General features: G+C 47.5%; 1 protein-coding gene across 1 annotated transcript; it reads right to left on the bottom strand.

The window, feature by feature from the left end:
• Nucleotides 1-591: 591 nt before the first annotated feature.
• Nucleotides 592-2,275, bottom strand: LOC125521033 (uncharacterized). The gene is made up of 2 exons (XM_048686088.2): nucleotides 1,954-2,275; nucleotides 592-1,169 (listed from the first exon to the last, which is right to left on the bottom strand). Exons 1-2 carry the CDS (start codon nucleotides 2,057-2,059, stop codon nucleotides 961-963), a joined length of 315 nt encoding a protein of 104 aa, XP_048542045.1. The 5' UTR covers nucleotides 2,060-2,275; the 3' UTR covers nucleotides 592-960.
• Nucleotides 2,276-23,362: the final 21,087 nt, after the last annotated feature.

Genomic DNA, 23,362 nt, shown 5'->3' with positions numbered 1-23,362 from the left:
CAAATGTCACCATCACACATGCAAAAAAAATGCAAGGGGATAATGTCACCGGCCCCGCCAAAATCCCAACTGGGGACACTCTGGTAGTCTCCCACTATCCTCATTCTCCACCGTCCTCGTCAGTGATGGCAGAATTGGTCGACAAAACATACTCATCGTTGCCGCCCGATTTGATGCTCCATGACAACCGCCCAGCAGCGCGTGTGCACGACGCCAACTGCGTGCCTGAGTTAGGACCGCCTAATTGGGATGTAGAAGGTCGCTACTGCCGCTCGTGTACATGCAAATGAGATTGCGGCCACTAACGCCTCACCACCCAGATCGCCAGCCCGATCGAAAACACCGCCGCCACTGTTGCATAGTCATAACCTTTGCCTCAAGTCATTGCTTGTAGATCTCGCATCTCGACGCGGAATGGTACCGGAGAAGAGATGTCCCCGCCGCCGCCTTCATCGATCAATGTCGGGACTTAGTCGGCCTCTGGTCTCTAGCAGTAGCGAGGGGAAGGGTGGACGGAGAGAGGTACGAGGTGGCGACTGTGGGGAAGAGAGGAGATGGCGGTTCTGGCGAGGCAGGAGAGCAGCTCCTCTGTAATCTAAACAATAAAATAGATGCCTGACTAATACATGACTTCCTCTTCAAATTGCATGTTGAATATTAGCTGCCCCCTGCATGATGATAATCAAACACTAAATCGACGGGGGCAAGTCCGAAGTCCAAACTGCTCTGTCCACGCCAGAGCACGGTCAAATTAACACCAGATCAGAGGAGAAGCGATTTGCACTGTCCAAAAACTATACAAAAATCATGTGTACACATGCATGGTCGGGCTGGTCTGGTCGCAGGGATCATTGCCATGAACTCGCGGCGCAATGACAGGCAGCAGCATGACAGCGGCAGGGTGCCATGGTACAGGCGTTCTGTCCACATTGCCAGGCACCAGCTCGTACACCGTTCACTTCATTGCGCTGCGGCGTCGCGCGGCGACCCGGCGGGCCAGAACGACGGAGGCAGCTTCCAGAACGGCCTCTTCCGCCGCTGCTGCTGCTTCGCGGGCGCCGAGGCGGCGGCAGCGGCCTCCTTGTCGGAGCTGAGCATGTCCCACATCACCTGCACGTCGTGGTAGCCGCACGTCTGCACGTCCTGGTGAAGGTTCAGGACCCCGCACTCTGCATACCATTCATCCCATTAACCAAACGAAGATTAAAGCAGTTTGGTAGTACTCCTGAATACAATTAACATGGAACAGAGGGAGTACTACATTATGCAGCAAATTAGTTGCATTGTGTACTACTGGATACTCCTGTCTCAGAGAGAGAATATCAGGTGATGTATCCGCGTAACCACCATAAGGGCTGCGGATTAGATTAGGTGGTCCAAAGTACATAATGCAAATGGGCGGTTGGAAGCACGAGATAACGTGTCCCAAGTCCTTTGGTGTGCAGCAGCGTGCAAAAAGATAACGCGCATGGGCCATGGCCGATCTCTCGGATCCGTTTGTTTGCTTCTTGTGATAATGCTCCTTCACCTAATTCTTTGGAGCACTGCTACTATCTTCTGGTTCCATGAACTGACCACCAATCTTATTGTCTTTCCATTGAATATTGGGTATTTTCTTGGTAATTATCAGATAGTATAAGATGCCATTTGAGCGTCTTCTCTAAAAAAACTAAGCATGACGGCTACCGCAAATTTGGTCTCGGAGATTAATTAGTTCAGGCATGATGAATTTTCCGTCGCATTAGCGAGATGCATGACTACATCCACCGGTTCAGCAAAGAATGGCAGGTTTGCTATGCCTGCAAATCCTTTGAGCCTGCCTGAGCTAATATGTAGAGTCGAAGAAAACGAGTCGATTGCATTGTACTGTTTCTACCAAGTTCATCGCTCCAGTTCACGCTTCAGTGGCAGTTCCAAGAAAAGCAGAGCAGTGAGTAGTGATAGCTTACGTACCACCCTTGCGGACGCGGGCGCGGGCGGCTGCGACGGCGAGCCTGCAGGCGCGGCGCATGGGCGCGACCACCCTTGCCCGCCACCACGCCATGACGCGCGCCCCCATCTGCCGCCGCCGCCGATGTCGCCGGCTGCCTCGCCTCTGCTTCGCCGGCGCCGTCGAACGGCTCCGCCGGACGCCGGGGACGGCCGCCGAGCCTCGCCGTGGCTGTTACCCGCCGGCACACAAACTCGCGAGGGGGCAGCCTCTGCCCTGCCTCTCCAACAATTTGGCCTCTGACGGAGGAAACCTCACCCACACGGCCACACCACACTCACTAGCTAGCAGTTCTATATAGGCGTGCGCTTAAGCTCTGGGGCCCTACCGACTAGCCGCAGCAGTACTAGTTCCCAGCGTGGAAAAATGCATAAAACGTGCAGACTATGTGTAACCTTTTCATAAATCTTCTAAAAAAACCGTCCGCTGAAGAAAAGTTCTCTACTAACACAATCGTCATGTATATGTGCAAAATTTCCGCCTCTGAATTCGAAATGATCTGTTAGATTCTGTACTCTATGATTTGCCCATCTTACTGATCCCAGTTTCTAGGATTATTTTATGGTTGCGTCGTGATTTGACATGATCCGCTTCCTGGTTGTTGGGTGGACGGATGGGCTGGAGCGCTCGTGGTGCACGCGCTCGTTCGGACTTCACGTGTGCTCCCACCCAGATCATTTCGTAGCCCGCGCCCTGCAGATGCCGTGGGAGACGGTCATTTGCGAATTGCGACTGGGTTCTTCTTCCGGAACGAGATTGCGTGGAGGTGAGACGTCGTCGCGCTCTCCCAGAAAGATATAGCTCACCGTCGTGGCAGGCAGCCGTGTCCATCCCGTTGCAGCAGTAGAAAACACCAACTGTGGGGTAGCTTGCCTTGTTTTGTCCTGGTGTCAACTCGTTTATTGTCCTGAAATTCACGTGCTCCGAACTAGAACCACCTCTCGGTGGAGCGCTAGAGATTTCTGAAGGTGTCGTGATATGATACCACAGGATGTAGAGACTAGAGACCAAGCCCGAGACACATACGTGGGTGACAGCTGCAGCATCGAACGTCCTCACGTCTGAGATCCAGCAGCCCGTGACACCCACCGTGATCGGTCGGCTATGTATCATCGTCACAGGGCGTGATCACCGGCATGCGGATACGATCTGCTCGCCTCAGCTTGATCTGTGCCCACGAGATTTCAGGCCGGGACCTACCGTCTCGTCCTCTCGCCATGCCGTGGCAGCCTGCACGGGCGATCAATCATGCCGAGCTTGTGTGCCTGCAGTGCACACATGAATATGCTGTTAGCTGAGACGTGCCAGGTGTGGGGGCATCACCAGGCCCTCGCCTTCCTCGTGGAATGTACGTCGAAACATGCCATGCCATCAGGAGCTCATAAACAGTGGTAGCGAAGGCGAGTGATTGCATACAGCTTCACATGCCAATCCAGAACCCGCAGCCATGTGGAGGGGGGAAGCACGGGAGCCACCTGGATGACAGCGCCTCACGATAACGATCGACGCGCCGGCCTGAATTATGCGGTACAAATTCATGCATTATGAGGTTATCTTATCACAAATCATGAGCAGTCAAGGGGACAAGCTGACCCTGCAGCAATGATTCCAGCATGATTAAGAGAGTTGTCAAAGGAGCATCCGATAGCAGTAGGGTTTCTCTTTTAATTATGTGCTTGCACATGGGCTCAAGCCTCGGAATAGCAAGCAAGTCTGTTCGAAAACAGCGCATAACGTTGCTGATAAGATTAAAAAGTTTTTTTGGAGAAAAGACTAAAAAGTTGGCGCTAAGTTAAGTGTGTCATGCAAAGCAACCCGTGGTTGGATAGTTAGTAGGACAGTGGTATCCTTAACCCACTAGGTTTCAAGTCCCGATGCTTGTATTTATTCTGGATTAATTTTAAGTTTTTCAACGAGACGCGTTCTGTTAGAGTATCGGGCCCATTTATGGGGCACCCCAATAGACAATTTCTGAAATCTCAAAGGCCCATGTGTGTGAGCAAGTGGTGGGAGTGGAAAGTTTTGTCTCACCTTGGAAGTTGGAGGAGTTGCACACCACCTTATAAGGTGGAGTGTTGTAGCACTTGTAAGTGAGTGAGAATAAGAAAGTATCTCATGAACTCCTCCTCCACCGCTCGTTTGTCTCGACACGTCGCGATCACGTTTCCTGAATTCGAGCCTTGAGCCGAGACAAATTTTGTCTCCACCTGACTTGTGTTGCTACAGTTCATGCTGTTTAGTTCGTCATGTTTAATATTCTGAAATTAATCATGCAAGTTATGCCTAATTATTCAACAATCCAAAAACCTAATTGTAGGCATTTTCCTGTACTGACCATTGCTGGTTTTGCCGATGCTATGAGACTGGAAAGTTTTAAGGGTACAAACTTTAAGAGATGGCAAGTGAGATGCCAACTTTAAAGAAGCCAATACTAATTTCGGAGGTTGTGTTTTGAGTGTCCTTGATGGGTGAGGGAGTCCTGGATTAGGGGGTGTTCGGGTAGCCGGACTATACCTTCAGCCGGATTCCTGGACTATGAAGATACAAGATTGAAGACTTCGTCCCGTGTCCGGGAGGGACTTTCCTTGGCGTGGAAGGCAAGCTTAGCGATACGGATATGTAGATTATCCTACCATTGTAACCGACTCTATGTAACCCTAACATATCCGGTGTCTATATAAACCGGAGGGTTTTAGTCCGTAGGACAACGTACACATCAACAATCATACCATAGGCTAGCTTCTAGGGTTTAGCCTCTTCGATCTCGTGGTAGATCTACTCTTGTACTACCCATATCATCAATATTAATCAAGCAGGACGTAGGGTTTTACCTCCATCGAGAGGGCCCGAACCTGGGTAAAACTTCTTGTCCCTTGCCTCCTGTTACCATCCGGCCTAGACGCACAGTTCGGGACCCCCTACCCGAGATCCGCCGGTTTTGACACCGACATTGGTGCTTTCATTGAGAGTTCCTCTGTGTCGTCGCCATCAGGCTCAATGGCTCCTACGATCATCAATAGCGATGCAGTCCAGGGTGAGGCCTTCCTCCCCGGACAGATCTTCGTTTTCGGCGGCTTCGCACTGCGGGCCAATTCGCTTGGCCGTCTGGAGCAGATCGAAAGCTACGCCCCCGGCCGTCAGGTCAGATTTGGAAATTTAAACTACACGGCTGACATCCGCGGGGACTTGATCTTTGATGGATTCGAGCCACTGCCGAGCGCGCCGCACTATCACGACGAGCATGATTTAGCTCTGCCGCCGAACAGTGCCCTGGAGGCCGCACCCGCATCGGGTCCGACCCTTAATTTGGAGCCAGCTGCACCGATCGAGGATGGGCGGTTGGACGCCACCTCGGGGGCTGCGACCCCAACGGCGATTGAGCCAAACACCAGCCTCGTACTCTGTGAGACTCGTGACTCCAAGGAGCCGGACTCCGAACCCTCCGCGCCCCTGCCGATCGAATCCGATTGGGCACCGATCATGGAGTTCACTGCCACGGACATCTTTCAGCACTCGCCTTTCGGCGATATCCTGAAGTCACTGAAGTCTCTCTCTTTATCAGGAGAGCCCTGGCCGGACTACGGTCAGCAAGGTTGGGGTACGGACGATGAAGAAATTCAAAGCCCACCCACCACCCACTTTGTAGCCACTGTCGATGACTTAACCGACATGCTCGACTTCGACTCTGAAGACATGGACGGTATGGACGCCGATGAAGGAGATGATGAAGAACCAGCGCCTACTAGGCCCTGGAAAGCCACCTCGTCATATGACATATACATGGTGGACACCCCAAAAGAGGGATATGGGGATGGAACAGCGGAGGATGACCCCTCCAACAAACAGCCTAAGCGCCGGCGTCAGCGGCGCCGCTCAAAATCCCGCCAAAACAAACACGACGATTCCAGCACGGGAGATAATAATACTCTGGAAAGCGCCAAAGAAAACCCCCTCCAGCAAGATTTACATAGGAGGATGGAGAAACCAGCCCTCATGAGAGAGCGGAAGACAGAGAGGTCGAGGACGATAATTATATGCCTTCCTCCGAAGACGAGGCAAGCCTCGACGACGACGAATTCATCGTGCCAGAGGATCCCATCGAGAAAGAGCGTTTTCAAGGCAGGCTTATGGCCATGGCAAGAAGCCTCAAGAAAAAACAGCAACAACTTAGAGCTGATCAAGATTTGCTAGTCGACAGATGGACTGAAGTCCTTGCGGCCGAATAGCATAAACTCGAACGCCCCTCCAAGAGCTACCCAAAGCGCAGGTTGCTACCCCGATTAGAGGAGGAAGCACTTGATGCGGCCGACCGGCCACCTCGTGGTCGCGACAGAGAGGGCTCTCGGCCCTCCACTCAAGCCGCACCCCGTACCAAGGCACGGGAATATGCGCTGGACTTACGAGACATGTTGGAGGACAAGGCAAGGCAAACAAGTCGATCTACGGATCGCATGGGCGCCCCACGGCTCGAGACGGTAACCGTCACGCCGGCCACCAATTCGGCGGGGCCGAACACAGTAGACAAGACTCAATGGAGCTACGTCATGATATAGCCCAGTACAGAGGCGCCGCACACCCACTCTGCTTACAGACGAAATAATGGATCATCAAATCCCCGAGGGTTTCAAACCCGTAAACATCGAATCATATGATGGCACAACAGATCCTGCGGTATGGATCGAGGATTATCTCCTTCATATCCACATGGCCCGCGGCGACGATTTCCACGCCATCAAATACCTCCCACTCAAGCTTAAAGGACCAGCTCGGCATTGGCTTAACAGCTTGCCAACAGGATCAATTAGTTGTTGGGAGGACCTGGAAGCCGCATTCCTCGGCAATTTCCAGGGCACTTATGTGCGACCCCCAGACGCCGATGACCTAAGTCACGTAATTCAGCAGCCAGAGGAATCGGCTAGGCAATTCTGAACACGGTTCCTAACAAAGAAAAATCAAATAGTCGACTGTCCGGATGTTGAGGCCCTAGCAGCCTTCAAGCACAATATCCGTGATGAGTGGCTGGCCCGGCACCTTGGACAGGAAAAGCCGAAATCTATGACAGCACTCACGACACTCATGACCCGCTTTTGCGCGGGAGAAGACAGCTGGCTTGCTCGTAGCAACAATATGACCAAGAACCCTGGTAATTCGGACACCAGGGACAGTAGTGGCAGGTCGCGTCGCAACAAGCAGAAGCACCGCATTAATGGCAACAATGCTGAGGATACGACAGTTAATGCCGGATTCAGAGGCTCTAAATCCGGTCAGCGGAAAAAGCCATTCAAAAGGAATCCTAGGGGCCCGTCCAGTTTGGACCGAATACTCGACCGCTTGTGCCAGATACATGGCACCCCCAAAAAGCCGGCCAATCACACCAACAGGGATTGTTGGGTGTTCAAGCAGGCAGGCAAGTTAAACGCCGAAAATGAAGACAAGGGGCTGCATAGCGATGACGACGAGGAGCCCCGGCCACCGAACAACAGTGGACAGAAGGGTTTTCCCCCACAAGTGCGGACGGTGAACATGATATACGCAACCCACGTCCCCAAAAGAGAGCGGAAGCGCGCGTTAAGGGACGTATACGCAGTAGAGCCAGTCGCCCCAAAGTTCAACCCATGGTCCTCCTGCCCAATCACCTTTGATCAAAGAGACCATCCCACTAGCATCCGTCATGGCGGATTCGCCGCATTGGTCCTAGACCCAATTATTGACGGATTTCATCTCACTAGAGTCCTTATGGACGGCGGCAGCAGCCTGAACCTGCTTTACCAGGATACAGTGCGGAAAATGGGCATAGATCCCTCGAGGATTAAGCTCACCAAAACGACCTTTAAATGCGTAATACCATGTGTAGAGGCCAACTGTACAGGCTCAGTCACACTTGAAGTGGTCTTCGGATCTCCAGATAATTTCCAAAGCGAGGAGTTAATCTTCGACATAGTCCCGTTTCGCAGTGGTTATCACGCACTGCTCGGGCGAACCGCATTCGCTAAGTTCAATGCGGTACCGCACTACGCATACCTTAAGCTCAAGATGCCAGGCCCTCGAGGAGTAATTACGGTCAATGGAAACACCGAACGCTCCCTCCAAACGGAGGAGCACACGGCGGCCCTTGCAACGGAAGTACAAAGCAGCCTCTCCAGGTAGTTCCCCAGTCCGGCCACTAAACAACCGGACACTGTCAAGCGCGCCCGGAGTAACCTAGAACAAGACCGCCTGGCACGATTCGAGCAAGCGTAGCAATGCGGCCCCAACCCCAACCCTCGCAAAAAGGCGACGCCAGTACTTCACGTACATAACTACGCTCTAGAGATACCATGGGTACAGGGGGAGGGGCACCATCACGGCACGCCCAAAAATATGGCTTAAACCGTACCAGGGGCTGCCGATTTTTTTTAATTTTCTCTTACTTTCAGGACTCCATCCTTCGGAAGGCCTGTTCGGCAGTTCAATCGCCGCTCAAACTATGCAAGAACCAGGGAAAGCAGACAAGCCACGCCGCAGTACGAAACTCCCAGGTGGTCTCTATCACGAGCAGTATACCTGTTCCGCATACTATTCCGCGGCTTGCCCCTGGAACGGACATGTTAACTAGTCCAACCTTCCACTTATCGCATTATTTGTATCGTTCTGCTTTGATCGCAGCCCTTTTTAATAAACAATGCATAGCTTTCGTCTATTTTTGCATTACCTTTTTTCTTTATATATGTTCCTTAACGACATGTTGCACCCGTACACGTTGGTACGGCCAAAATACGCCAGGGGATTTAGTACCCCTCAATATGGTGTGAGAAGTCCGAACACTTCAACAAGTGCGGCACCCCGAACTTATAGCATTATATGCATTGGCTCCGAATCATGTCGTGGGTCAATAGTTGGGTTTACCCGGCTCCTATGTTTTGGTGCCTTACGTTCCGCTATATCGGCTAAGGTAGCACTAGGAGAACCACTGCGATTGTGCCCCAGTTGAGCTGGGTCGAGCACCTCAGTGGAGAAAGCTAAAACTGACTGTCATGATGAAGCGAGAGCTGCTCGCTGTTCGAGAGGTTTTTCGAGTCCCTAAAGACTTATGCCGCTTAGGGCGAGGAGCCGGCTCTGTCCGGCCAAGGCGTGGATAGCGCCCCGAACTCGGTCTTCTGAATACCAGGGGCTTCGCCGAAATTTAAAATTATAGAATTCTATGGCTAAGTGACAGTGTTCACGCATTATAGTCCGATTGCCTTGTTCGTTGGGCTGAGCGCCTCCCTCGAAGGACCCAAACATGGGAAAAAGAGTGCTTAGGTTCATCCCCGAACACCCCAGCACTAGCAGCATGGGGGCAGAAGCCGACGACTCGCCATCTCTCAGAATTGATAAACAGCCACACAGAAGGTAATATTTTAAATTCCAACAGCATTGCTTAGCACATATAAACAAGTTTTCAGCGCACAGGACAAAACGAGCAAGTTTCACTCAAAAATTACATCCCTAGAACATTCATCCGCCACAAGGCGGGCACCCTTCAGAACATCCTTATAGTAATTCTCGGGCTTGCGATGCTCTTTCCCCGGCGGTGGCCCGTCCTTCACCAGCTTCTCAGCATCCAGCTTGTCCCAGTGCACCTTAGCACGGGCAATGGCCCTACGGGCACCTTCAATGCAGAGGAGCGCTTGATGACTTCGAGCCTTGGACAGGCCTCCACCAACCGCCGCACCAGCCCGAAATAGCTCCCAGGCAGAGCCCTCCAGGCCACAGCCGAACAATGAGGCCCTTCATGGCCTGTTCGGCCGCCTTGTGGAGCTCGACCAGTTGCTTCAGCTGGTCTCTCAGGGGAACGGGGTGTCCGGCCTCAGCATACTGAGACCAGAACACCTTCTCTGTCGAGCTGCCCTCCTTGGCTCGATAGAATGAGGCGGCATCGGACACACTCCGGGGAAGATCTACGAACGCTCCTAGAGAGCTCCGGATTCGGGTAAGTAACAAGTAACTCACGTTTATGTGTTTGCTTTGCATAAAGAATGCCTTACCCGCCGCTATCTTCTTCACCTCATCCAACTCCTGGAGGGTCTTCTGGGATTCGGCCTTGGCAGACTTGGCATTTTCAATAGCCACCGCGAGCTCGGACGCTTGCGTCTTTGAGTCAAGCTCCAAACTCTCATGTTTTTCCATGAGAGCCTGGAGCTCTTGCTGCACCTTGCCAACCTTGGCCTCATACTTCTCCTGCTCGGTGCGCTCCGAGGCCGCCCTCTTCTCGGCCTCGACCAGCGCTCGCTTAAGGGTCGCCACTTCAGACGTGGCCCCTAAAATAGCCACGATAATCCTGTCATCCTTTGCAATTGCACCTTTTTATATATATTTAAAAATAAGGTATTTCTTACCTTCATTGTCCTCGAGTTGCTTCTTAGAACGCCCGAGCTCTTGCTTGGACCGCTCGAGGTTCTGCTTTAGCGTGTCCACTTCCGCAGTCAGTGCGGCGGACGCAAGCAGGGAAGTCTACATATGCATATTGACTCATTTTTGTTAGACTCCTGCGAATTCTATTTGATCCTCTATTCGGCTTTTCTTCCCGAACGCCAAACAGAGCATCAGGGGCTACTGTCTATGCGGTACTATTATTTACACATTCTTTACTTACCTCAAAGCCTGTCAAAAGGCTAGTACAAGCTTCCGTCAGTCCGCTCTTGGCGGACTGAACCTTCTGGCCCACCGCACTCATAATAGTGCGGTGCTCCTCGTCGATGGAGGCGCCTTGGAGCGCCTCCAACATATTGTCCGGCGCCTCCAGTTGGACGGGGGCCGCCGGCATGGTGGACTTGCTCCTCTTGGAAGGAGGTCCCCCGCCGGACTCTGAAACCTTTGAAGGTTCCGGAGCGGTGTCCGGCCTAGAGCCGGACTTGGAGCCCTGGGGGGTTTCATCCCCTTTACTCCTGGAGTCCGGGAGGTCGCCTTGCGACGCCTCCAGGATCACCTCCTCTCGGCTTGGAACCTGTTGGGACAACACTTCGGTGTCGTCCGTAGGGCGGGGGGAGGAAGCCGTCGGAAGCGAGTTCACATCCGACGAGTCCAGTGAGCCGCTCGACGATGCGTCGAGCCGGTCTTTGGGTGGGCTGCATAAACATATTCGACGTAAGGGAAAGCTATGCAATAAACGAATACTATGAATTACTATGGTATCCGGATACTTACGATTTTGCCAGGGCCTTGGCCCTGGGCTGCCACTCCTCTCCGCCGTCGGCGTCGGTGGAGTAGTCCCGAGGAAGGGTTTTCCCCTTCTTGGACCCTCCGGCCTCCCCAGAGAGGGCGGCCTTCCTTTTCTTCTCTCCTCCCGCCGGAGGGGGAGAATTCTCCTCTTCTTCCTCCTCGTCTTCATGGGAGGAATGCGCCTCGGAACCGTCGGATGATGGATCCGACATCTCCTGGCACCGGGCACTCTTTCGAGTCCCCGCGGCCTTTTTCGCGGCCTTCTTCTCCGGCACCACATAGGGTGCCGGAACCAGCACCATCGCCGAGCGAGCGTCCGCTGGGCCTTCGGGCAAAGGAGCCGGACAGTTGATCTATCCGGACGTCACCTGCCAATCCTGTGAAAGGTAAGGGAGCTTATGTCCCGCATGGAGTCAAACTATGAAAAATTGATACCCTGTAAAAGAAAAAAAACAGCTTACCACGAGAGCATGACGCTGCGCACTGAATCCGCGATCTTCGGTAGCGGATGCGGGAGCCTCGGCGCCTTTGAAAAGCACCTTCCAGGCATCTTCATACGTCATGTCCAAGAGCCTGCTTAGAGTTTGGTGCCACGCCGGGTCAAACTCCCACAGGTTGAAAGCCCGTTGTTGACACGGGAGGATCAGGCGGATGAGCATAACCTGGACTACGTTGACAAGTTTGAGCTTCTTGTCCGCCAGGGTTTGGATGCATGTTTGGAGTCCGGTCAGCTCTCCTTTTTTACTCCAAGACAGGCCCGTCTCCTTCCAGGAGGTGAGCCGCGTAGGGGGTCCGGATCGGAACTTAGGGGGTGCGACCCATTCGGCGCCGCGCGGCTCGGTGATGTAAAACCACCCCGATTGCCACCCCTTTAGGGTCTCCACAAAGGAGCCCTCGAGCCATAGGACGTTGGCCATCTTGCCCACCATGGTGCCTCCGCACTCCGCCTGGTTGCCGCGCACCACCTTCGGATTGACGTTGAAAGTCTTGAGCCATAGGCCGAAATGGGGGCGGATGCGGAGGAAGGCCTCGCACACGACGATAAACGCCGAGATGTTGAGGACGAAGTTCGGGGCCAGATCGTGGAAATCCAGGCCGTAGTAGAACATGAGCCCCCGGACAAATGGGTGGAGAGGGAAGCCCAGTCCGCGGAGGAAATGGGGGAGGAACACCACCATCTCATGGGGCCTAGGGTGGGGATGAGCTACCCCTTTTCGGGGAGCCGGTACGCGATGTCGTTAGACAGGTATCCGGCCTTCCTCAGCTTTTTGATATGTCCCTCCATGACGGAGGAGACCATCCACTTGCCTCCCGCTCTAGACATGGCTGGAGAAGGTTGAGGTGGGGAGTGCGGACTTGGGCGCTGGAGCTCGAGTGCGCAAGAATGGATAGGCGAAGGAGGAAGAAGGCATAGGTGAAAAGGTGGATCCTTATCCCCTTATATGGGTGGACGCAACTACATGTCCCCACCAGCCTGGTAAAACTCGCTTATCTCCAAGCGCCGTAATCAATGGCGCGGTTGGGTTACCCACGTCCGTATTGATGGGAATCCCGGGATAAGGGGACACGATCTCTGCTTTAACAAGACGTGCCAAGGAAACCGCCTCGCATGACACGCTGAGGTGGGATAATGAAACGACTCGGATAAAGGCTTGGCCGTGGTGTGACACGCTACGGAATACGTCAGCAGATTAGATTGGTGTAAACTAGTTAAAGGCACGTGCTTTGCACGTGTGCGTTCTTAATTAAAAACATCATACATGAAGAAAATTTTAAATACAGACGATGCACTTTGACAAACCTCTTGCCAACTTACAATGTCCGTGGACAAATTTGATTTTCTTATATTTTCAAAACATGCATAAAGTAATTTTGGTTAACACTTACTCCATCTGTAAATTAATATAAGAGTGTTTAGATCACTAAAGTAGTGATCTAAATGCTCTTAAATTAGTTTACGGAGGGAGTACTTGACAAACTTACAATTTCCCGCAAAAAAAAGAGAGAGACAAACTTGAAGTAAACATTCTCAAAACAGTAAGTTACATCATGGGATTAAAGTTTGTTCAAGAAATAATCATCTCCGCGCATTCTACATCACTTGGATGTACATGGAATGTAATGCATTCTACCTTGCATAATATTTATTGTCAACAAAAAAATGGATATGTGTCGGTCCATATATACTTTTTTAGTAGTCTATATCAGTCCATATACAGTCCTAAAATTCATGGGGAAAACGTGAGAATAGCCTGTTCCACTTGACCTTCTGTTTTTCCCCAAATTTTTATTTGTTTCTATATTTTTTATTTTTAACAAATTTGTTTTTTATTTGAGGGGAGATCGTTGGACCTTCTGCAGGCTAAAATATGGATTTGGGCTGACATTCGGCCAGACGGGCCTTGAAGCCTGCCACTGGGCTAGCTGTATGGAGCCCCACTCAAAAACGCGAACCAGGTCCTCCTGCCTCTGGCTGTCGAGCGGAGTTCTATAAAATGAAAGACTGTCGTTGTCTCAAAAAAAAAGACTGTCGAGCGGAGCGCCGCCGCGCTGCCACACCTTCTCCCGTCCCCGCCGACCCGCCGAACGCCGACCCTAGGACTCCCACGCCGCTGGCGCAGCGCACGACCCGGCCATTGGATATCGTGCTGGACTCGCCCAGTCGTCATCAGCAGGCACATCGGCTCCTGAATTCAGCAGCCACGGCCGCACACAACACACGCCGGTAGGCGGCACACTTCATGCCTCCGAGCGATGGCGCAGGTGAGTAGCACCGACCGTAGCATCACTACATCAACATTCGGCATTTAGCAGGCATCAACATGGTTTGTTCTCCAATTTCGGATTTTATCGGATGTCTCTGAGGGGATTCAATTTCTGATTTTTTTTCCAATTAAAGAACGAAGAATAAGATTGATGGTTGTGATCCTTTTTTTGATAGAGAAGTGTGAAAATTGCTGATTTGTAGGTTCCAAAAATAAAGAATAAGCGTGGTGATTGAAACATTTGTGCCCCCATTTGTTGCTTACAAAAAAAATCATATAGTTAAATTGTAATTGTTTCTATGTCCTTTCAATGTAACTAAATATATTGGATGTTGCCAATACTAAGAACAATTTTTAGGTTCGTTGTCATTATTGTGAATTTTCATATCTTGTATTTGTAGCTTCTGCAGGTGTAATTTCAAGGTATCACCATGGCGAGATCCTCTTTGCTGATAACCAGGAACGTGAGAATTGTTTCGATGCTGAAAACTCTGAAGTGAGCACTGTGAAGTATGATATGCACTTGACGCTGGATCATTGCACTACCCCATTGAGTTCGAATATGATTCTGCTAACTCTGATGTAGCGCCAGCATGTAGAAGCTACAACATCTACACTGATGTTCGTAACCTTCGTTCCTGGTTTATCACTTGTGTAAGTTCCTGAAAATTGGTAGGCAACGCGCTGGTTCTGTTCATGTTCTTGCTGCCCAGGCACATCAGATTAGAATTAGTAATCTATCTATGGATGGGGCATGTCCCTCCATTGTTGAGTTGGTTTGTAATGACTCTGTAATTGATTTCGTATGACTAAAGCAAAATGGTCTGTGCTCCCTTCTGTTGACCGGATGATTCTGTTGTATGTTAAAACTGAAAAATGTCAGTATATTGCATATACATGTGAAGCCCAATGGCTCGGTATAATAAAGAATGATATTTGCTCACTTATGTTGCTGGATTTTTGCTATATGCAATAACATAAAAAGGAATGGTACATCTATAAGACTTGAGTATTGTATATGCTAGAATAATACCACTCCAAATATATCTTTTGGTACATAATAACTCTCACAGGGACAAGCTAATGACTGAAACCCTATATAACATTATATTTCCTGGGTAGTACTATTTACAGGAATACAACCATATTAGAAACATCACACGGCAATACACATCATGTACATGAATTATACCAAAACATCCCTGTAGACAATATTTTTTGTGCTTTTCCCTGATGGGTCAATATCCTTATTTGGTTTTGCAAGTACTCTAGTTGTTTGTCTTGATATCCCTCTAGACAGAGCGACATAGAGTTGGCCATGAGAGAACACCGGCTCAGGAAGATAGATGCCAACATTTGGGATGGTTTGACCCTGGGCTTTGTTGATTGTCATGGCAAAACTAAGCTGAATTGGAAATTGCTTTCTTTTAAACTTGAAGGGGAGAACATCATCCTCTGAAGGATAGAGAGGAATTCGTGGAAGGAACACTCGCTTCCCAGCATATTGTCCGCCAATAATTTCTGCATCAATAGCGTTCTCTTGAAATGCCTTAATGATAAGCCTTGTACCATTGCATAAACCATTAGAAGGATCAAGGTTGCGAATCAAAATAACAGGGCAGTTGATCTTCAATCTGAGAATATGTGGAGGAAGGCCATTAGGTGTGAGTGAATTTAGGAACTCAGGTTGATAGTGATTATGTGGATCATCAACCACTGAGTCAAAACTGTAATAGACCTTTTCTTCTCCAGGAAATCGGTCAATAAGCATATCATTTAACTCATCCACATATTCATTCTTTGTGGAAAGAATTGCACGTGCACTAATATAGGACGGTGAGTTTCCATTTTTGTCCATTAGAGGAAAGATGTCATCAATTAACTTACTAACAGAGGCCTTCAAATCCATGTAACCTATAACAATTTCTTCAGGCAGGCGCACATATTCTTGACCAATTGATTCCTCTTCACCGTTACCAATTCTAAGGAGAAAATCAGAGAACCATGGATCAAACAAAGCCCTCATATTGCGCCAAAGTTTGATATGTTTTATGTCTTGCCAAAGATAAGACTTCTTTAGTGTAGCATCTGTAATTTGTGCTCTAGTGCCATGCCTCACCACTGGAAGAACCTGTCTAAAATCACCTCCAAACACTACTACTTTTCCTCCAAAGGGTGATCCACAACCAGTGATATCTCGCAGGGATCTATCAGGTGCCTCCACAGCTTGACGCTTTGTCATAGCAACTTCGTCCCAAATTATTAAAGACGACCTCGTGAGTAATTCTGCAGTTCCACTCTGTTTATTGAAGTTGCACATGCTGTCATCCTGAATATTAATGGGAATTTTGAACCTGGAATGTGCTGTTCTACCGCCAGGCATGATAGACGCAGCAATGCCTGACGTTGCTGTTGCGATAGCTATTCGCCCCATCGATCGCACTTTAGCGAGCAAAGCCTTATAAAGGTACGTTTTTCCTGTACCACCCGGACCATCTATGAAAAAAACCATACTCTTCTGGTGCAACACATGAGTCATTATCTCATCAAAAGCAAGTTGCTGCTCATTGTTTAGCTTGTTATACAAATCCAAGTGTTCCTGCTCAACCTCAATAAACATCTCATCATATAATTCTCTCCAATCTAAGCTCTCCAAATCATTATCATCCAATAAGCAGGGCAAGTCAAAGTTCTTTATGTCCTTTCCCATTGAATATAACAAACTTCTAAGATCTTTAAGCACCATCTGATCAATTACTTCAGCATTTACATTTTCTCTTCGAAAATCATCACCCATGGCTTCAAAATGCTTGTCCCACAGTTCACGGACATTTGTTACCTCGCAGAAAACTAAAATTGTTGCAAAAAGTCTTCTAAGTGCAGATGGCATTTGAAATGCCGCAGCCTCGCTGAGACAATCAGAAATAATACGATCATCCTCAATGAGACCCCTTCTCTGTGCAGCCTCTCTAAATGTCGAGAAAATAACACCATCAACAGTTCGTAGATCCTCAAATGATTTGGCTCCCCTCACGTGATTTAGTAGTATCCTCAAATAATAACGCTCTCCTTCAGCAGGGTGCGCAGACACAAGTCTACCAATCTGAATTCGTTTCTGCTTGCGACGTCTCCAATTCTTGCAACTGCTATCCCACACAAAATATTCTGGAAACTCCTTGTACAAGAAATTCCTTGCAAAAATATCAACAGAATTCATTCTAAAATATTCACTAAGCATTGTTTTTGAAGATGATTCTCTGCGTAACACGCTATCCAAATTATCAGAATCTTCATAATGCACAAGATGCATATTTGGCAAATGGACCTGTAACTGCAAAACTGGAGGTGACATCTCACTTAGATTGAAAGAATAAATCCTCCATATAGCCTCTGGAGGTGATATAAACCTTGCATCCCTATATTCGCGAATCTCATCAATAAAAACATTATCTCCTCTGGACTCAATGACAAAGGATGCGCGATCATGACCTTTGTAGATGTATTTAAATAAATATTTAACGGCCTTAATGCTAGAGCAAACTTCTACATTTATATGGCAATTATATCGCATAAGTAGAGATGGACTATAAGGAAGAACCCATCTATTATCCAAGACCGCACCCCTAATGCGAACTCGACAACCATCATCCCTCCGTCTATAAATTGGATATGAGTCCTTTCCTTGTAGTGTTGTCTCTGAGAATGTCCGTGGATAATGGTATCTACAACTTCCATTTTCCATGCAAGTATTCTTACTGTTGAGAACTCCGCATGGTCCATGCATCATGTGCTTAATAACTAAAGCATGCAGTACAGGGTATTTGTCTTTATCTGGGATCTCTGCTGATATTATCTCATCATATTGATCTGGATTAGTAATCTTGCAAGTTGACTTCAGAATAATTAAGAAGTGTGCATGCGGTAGGCCTCTCTTCTGAAATTCTATTACATGAACATGTGCAACAACTTCACCAAATAATTTCCTCTTGAATAAAAGATCTTTAAGATCCTCCAACTTTGCCTTGAAGACCCGTGCTACCAAATCTGGACGATCTTGTGGCGATTGACCTGGTTCCAGCTCTCTAGTTATCTCTTCCCATTGCGGGTTGCAAGTCATTGTAATGAATAAGTCTGGCTTTCCAAACCGTTGGACCAATGCCATTGCATCTAGATACCTTCGGCGCATGTCTCTTGGTCCTCCAATAAATTTTGGGGGGAGCACAATACGCTTTCCAGTCATGCATGCACGTGTCTCACCGGCTACAACACTATCAACCAATCCTTGATATAAATCTGCACGTATGAGAACCTGAGTTGACTGTTGTAAATAGAAAGCCAACCTTATTGATTCAATCTTGATGTACATATCAACAATATACTGTTGAGTTAATCTCTTTCCAAATAGTAAGACGTTGAACTCGCCATCTCGGATTTGTAACTTATAACAATAATATTCCCTTGGTGATACACAAGAACCAAAGCTCTTTTCCACTCCTGCATTCAAGGCAAGTTATGGTTAGATAAATGAATCTGAAACAAAGTAATCAAGCAAAAAAACTTGAAAAAAAAACTTGCCTTCTTCGCTGAGAGCATCCAACTTCCCCATTCGGGAAAAAAGTGGATATGACAATGGATCATAGCAACCATGGTATGCTTTTATGTATTGTGGTTTGTCCGATTTACCGTAAACCATGATACTCCTGTCAAAATAACTTCGAGGATTATTTCCCTCGACCCAAATTGCTGCTACTTGTGATGTTGTCGGAGCATTATATACTCTTTGATCTAAGGCAATATTTGTGTTGAGCTCAATATTATATTCATCAAGGTTTGGAATAGAACCAAGGTTTCTAAATATTTGTGCATAAGGATTACTTGAAAGTATATTCACCAACTTCCGGATCAGAGTTTGGTCAAGGTTTGGCGAGTGAAGAAATCTTTGTTGCAAATCTGCATCTGTGTCATAGAAGTATAACTGTAAATGCTTGGGGCCATCTTCTTTTGGAACCAACTGGTCAATACGGTGATAAATTTGGCCCTATGCGCGAAAGGTGTATACTCCAGACCTCCTATTGCAGAATCTTTGGTCCAAGATCACACCAAGAGAGGTAAAAGAGAAATGAGAATTGAAGTACCGTATATGATCTTGGAAGTATTTTGCATTTGGATCCTGGCTCGTGTACAACTGACGCAATTCATCAGGAACCACTGGGGTTACTATCTTTACTTTTCCATTCATGTAAGAAAATGTTGGCGTCTCATATTGGAACCTTTTCGCATTGCAATGTCTACAGTTGGGCACTCGCTCTAGAAAATGATAGCCACGGGGCAATTTATGATATATATGATCATATGGATCTGCTTGTATGCATTTTGTGACATGCTTTGGCTCTTGATATGATTCAAAGTCAAGACCTGTGTTTTTCAAAAGTAATTTAGTAAGTATTACAAAAATTGAGAATCATTGATGAAAATATCAGTCAATACTTACATGGTCTATTATACATTAGACTCTCATCATCCACATCATCGTACTCAATGGAGTCTTCAGTATTTGCCAGATATTCTGTTAAAAAATTATCTCTAGTTGTCAATAGATGAAATACTTGCAATGTGCAACATATAATTAAATCATTGTTATTTATGACTAACATTACCATGAATGGCAGGAAAAGAATCCTGGGGCACATAAATGAGGTCTTCATGCAAGTTGTTGGTCTCTCTGCCACGATCCCGTGCAGTACTACAACTTTCTTTTTCTGGCCTCTGTCTTTTATTATGGCCACAAATCTCTTGTACGTGTGTTTCTTCTTGATCATGTGACAGTTCTGAGTGCATGTTGACGCAACGATGTCGCTTACGCTGACGTACATTTTTCAATTCATATTTTGCAGCTTGATCTTCCGAGGATATTGATGATAAATATATGCCAGATGGACTGATGGTGAATCGAGTTCCAGCTTTTGGACGACTTGTGCCAGAACCACCAACATCCGCCACTGTTTTAAGGAAAAAGGGTCAACGACAATGTGATGAAATATACAAAAAAATAAATTTTGATATTTGATATTTGTTAATTCATTACGTATCACAACCTTGTTTTCCTTTTGATGAAGACCCCAGTTGAGTAAATACCGAATCATGCTTCTCATAGTTTGAACTGGCCACGACTTCCTTTCCTGTAATGTAGGTTCAACTTTATCCCGTCAAAAATTATACATCATATATTAAAAAGGTAAATGAACATTCAATGGTCATTGATAATATTAGAAATGAATATTTTGTCGATTAGAACAGTACCTGTCATGCATATGTTCTTATTAGCTCTTGTATTTTTCTGCTGGGGTGCTGGTTGTGTATTGCTACAACTTGCGCTGCACTCACGCCTCATTCTTTTGTACTCACGATTCCTTTGCAAAAAGGCTTCCCTCTGATATGGAGTCATTTGCAAGTATCTATCCCGGTTACGGTAACGCTTACGCTGGGAAGAATTCATTTGCGTAGCATTTCTGGTTTCAACTAAAGGATCATTCTGCTCTCCAACGACAGCTAATATTTCCCCACAAAAGAAAACAAACAAAAAACAAATAGTATGTCAAGGCAAAGGATTGATAAGGATAATAATTAGATATCAAGATAATAAAAAAACTTACAGTAGTTCCTTTTTGGTGAAGTTGTTGGGTGAACATTTGTAATATCTCTGAATGGAACCCGGCCTTCCATCTTGTCGATTTTACTTGATTTTGTAAGCCAAGTGTTTTCAACCACAACCTACAGTATAAGCATTAGACCATTTTTTAGGTTACCAAACCCAAGAAAAATAATTAAAGCATATACAAATTTACAAATAGCCATGAGACATGAACAGAATGAACATATGTTGCATTGCCTTTCATAGTGTACTGTTTGGACAAAAACACAAACACCTTGCGTGCAAGAAAAGTAGAAAAATCAGCAAGCTACAATCGGACCAGTGGATTTGTATTTCATATCATTCTAAGCAAGAAGAATCACTTGCAGAACATTCTCACGCAGCAAAATTCCCAAAGGAGCAGAAGAATCAGCAACCTCACCTGTGATCAGCGGCACCTGTGGTCAGCTGGCCGTAGATGGATGTCCAACTACTCTGAGCCTGGAATCACCAGGCGCAAACAAATTTCGAAGCAAGCCACAGACTGTAAGGAGACAGGGCTGGAGATGCAATCTGGACGTGGAGGTGATTCGGAGGTGCTGCCGTGCTGGGTGTGTGGACGGGGGGATGGACCAATGGAGCTGGTGGTGTGTGACCCGCGGGCTAGAGAAATTGGAATACTGGATACAGAGCATCCAGATTACAGGGGAAAGATCAGCGTGAGGAGGTTGGCGGGGAATTAATTTGCCAGAGCCTGGAGGCTACCGTGGGTCGTGGAGTTCTCTAGAAGCGCGGCTCATTTTCAGGTTTGGCGGGATTGCGTGGGCGACGAATCCGGGTGATACAGGCCGTTCGATTTAATAAGTTGACGGCCACAGATGATTCCATCTTGGATGTGGTGGGTAAAACAAGAGAGAAGAGGGCAGATTCAAATATTCAAAAAATCATGTACTATAGTAGTAGAGATATTATTCTCTCTATGGCAATATGTGGAAACTTATTTTGCAAAGCCGAACACTATCTTTGTGTTCAAAATCTTCTATGAAGTACTTGGAGGAGGAACCCGCCTTGCAATGCCGAAGACAATCTGCGCGCCGGACTCGTCGTCATTGAAGCCTGGTTCAGGGGCTACTGAGGGAGTCCTGGATTAGGGGGTGTTTGGGTAGCTGGACTATACCTTCAGCCGGACTCCTGGACTATGAAGATACAAGATTGAAGACTTCGTCCCGTGTCCGGGAGGGACTTTCCTTGGCGTGGAAGGCAAGCTTGGCGATACGGATATGTAGATCTCCTACCATTGTAACCGACTCTATGTAACCCTAACCTATCCGGTGTCTATATAAACCGGAGGGTTTTAGTCCGTAGGACAACGTACACATCAACAATCATACCATAGGCTAGCTTCTAGGGTTTAGCCTCTTCGATCTCGTGGTAGATCTACTCTTGTACTACCCATATCATCTATATTAATCAAGCAGGACGTAGGGTTTTACCTCCATCGAGAGGGCCCGAACCTGGATAAAACTTCGTGTCCCTTGCCTCATGTTACCATCCGGCCTAGATGCACAGTTCGGGACCCCCTACCCGAGATCCGCCGGTTTTGACACCGACAATGGGCGTCTGTGCGATGTGTATATGCACATCGAAAACGCTAAGGAGCTCTGGAATGCATTGAATACTAAGTTTGGTGCAACCAATGCAGGCAGTGAGTTGTACGTCATGGAGAGCTTTCACGATTACAAGATGGTGAATAACCGTTCTATAGTTGAACAGACTCATGAAATACAATGCATTGCAAAAGAGCTTGAATTCCTCAACGTTGTGTTGCCTGACAGATTTGTGGCTGATTGCATTATTGCAAAGTTGCCTTCTTCATAGAGGAAATTCGCCACATATCTCAAACATAAGAGACAGGAGATATCGGTTGAAAATCTGATAGCATCTCTTGATGTTGAGGGGAAAGCCAGGGCAAAGGACGCAAGTGACAAAGGTGGTGAGATTAAGGCTAGCGCCAACATGGTGCAGAAGAATCACCATGTCGAGAACAACAATGAGAACAAAGGGAACTACAAGCTCCAGTTCAATGGTCCTATCAATACTACTTCCTTCAGGAATAATAGGAAGAAGGTGATGAACAAAGCTGGGCTCAAGTGCTATGCCTGTGGAGCGCTCGGCCACTTTTCTAAGGAGTTTTTTGATCGCGCGGACAAGAGGGGGGAAAACAGCACAAAGAATGTCAACATCGTGACTACTAGAAATACTGATGGGTACGGTAATTTTCCGATGTTACTTTCAGTCTTTTCAGTCTTCATGTTGGTGGATTGATACATGTTCATGTGTGTGCTGACATCTCTATGTTCACTTCTTATCAAGTCGCTCGGGATTCTTCCGTCCTAATGGGGAATGGATCACATGCTACTCTTCGTGGTGTTGGGATGGTAGATCCGAAGTCTACTTCAGGGAAGATCGTGCAACTGAGGAATGTGCAAAATGTCCCTACTATGAACAAGAATCTCGTTAGCGGCTCTCTTCTTTGCAGAGATGGGTTTAAAATAGTGTTTGAGTTCAATAAAGTAGTTGTATGGAGATTTGCACAATTTATTGGTAAAGGCTATGCTGCGGAGGCTTGTTCCGCTTTTCACATTTCAAATTTTGCAATAAGTCAGTAAACCATATTTATGGCAATGTTCATTCAGAGGTTGATGTTTGGCACTCTCATTTATGTCATGTTAATTTTGGTTTACTATCTCGGCTATCCAATTTGAGTTTAATTCTGAATTTTATGACATTAATTGA

This window comes from Triticum urartu, chromosome 7A (assembly GCF_056163025.1).
Source record: "Triticum urartu cultivar PI428250 chromosome 7A, HENAU_Tu73, whole genome shotgun sequence".
Classification (NCBI taxonomy): Eukaryota; Viridiplantae; Streptophyta; class Magnoliopsida; order Poales; family Poaceae; genus Triticum; species Triticum urartu.
Note: the sequence above shows the minus strand (reverse complement) of the source record. Positions and strands in the feature narration are given on the sequence as shown.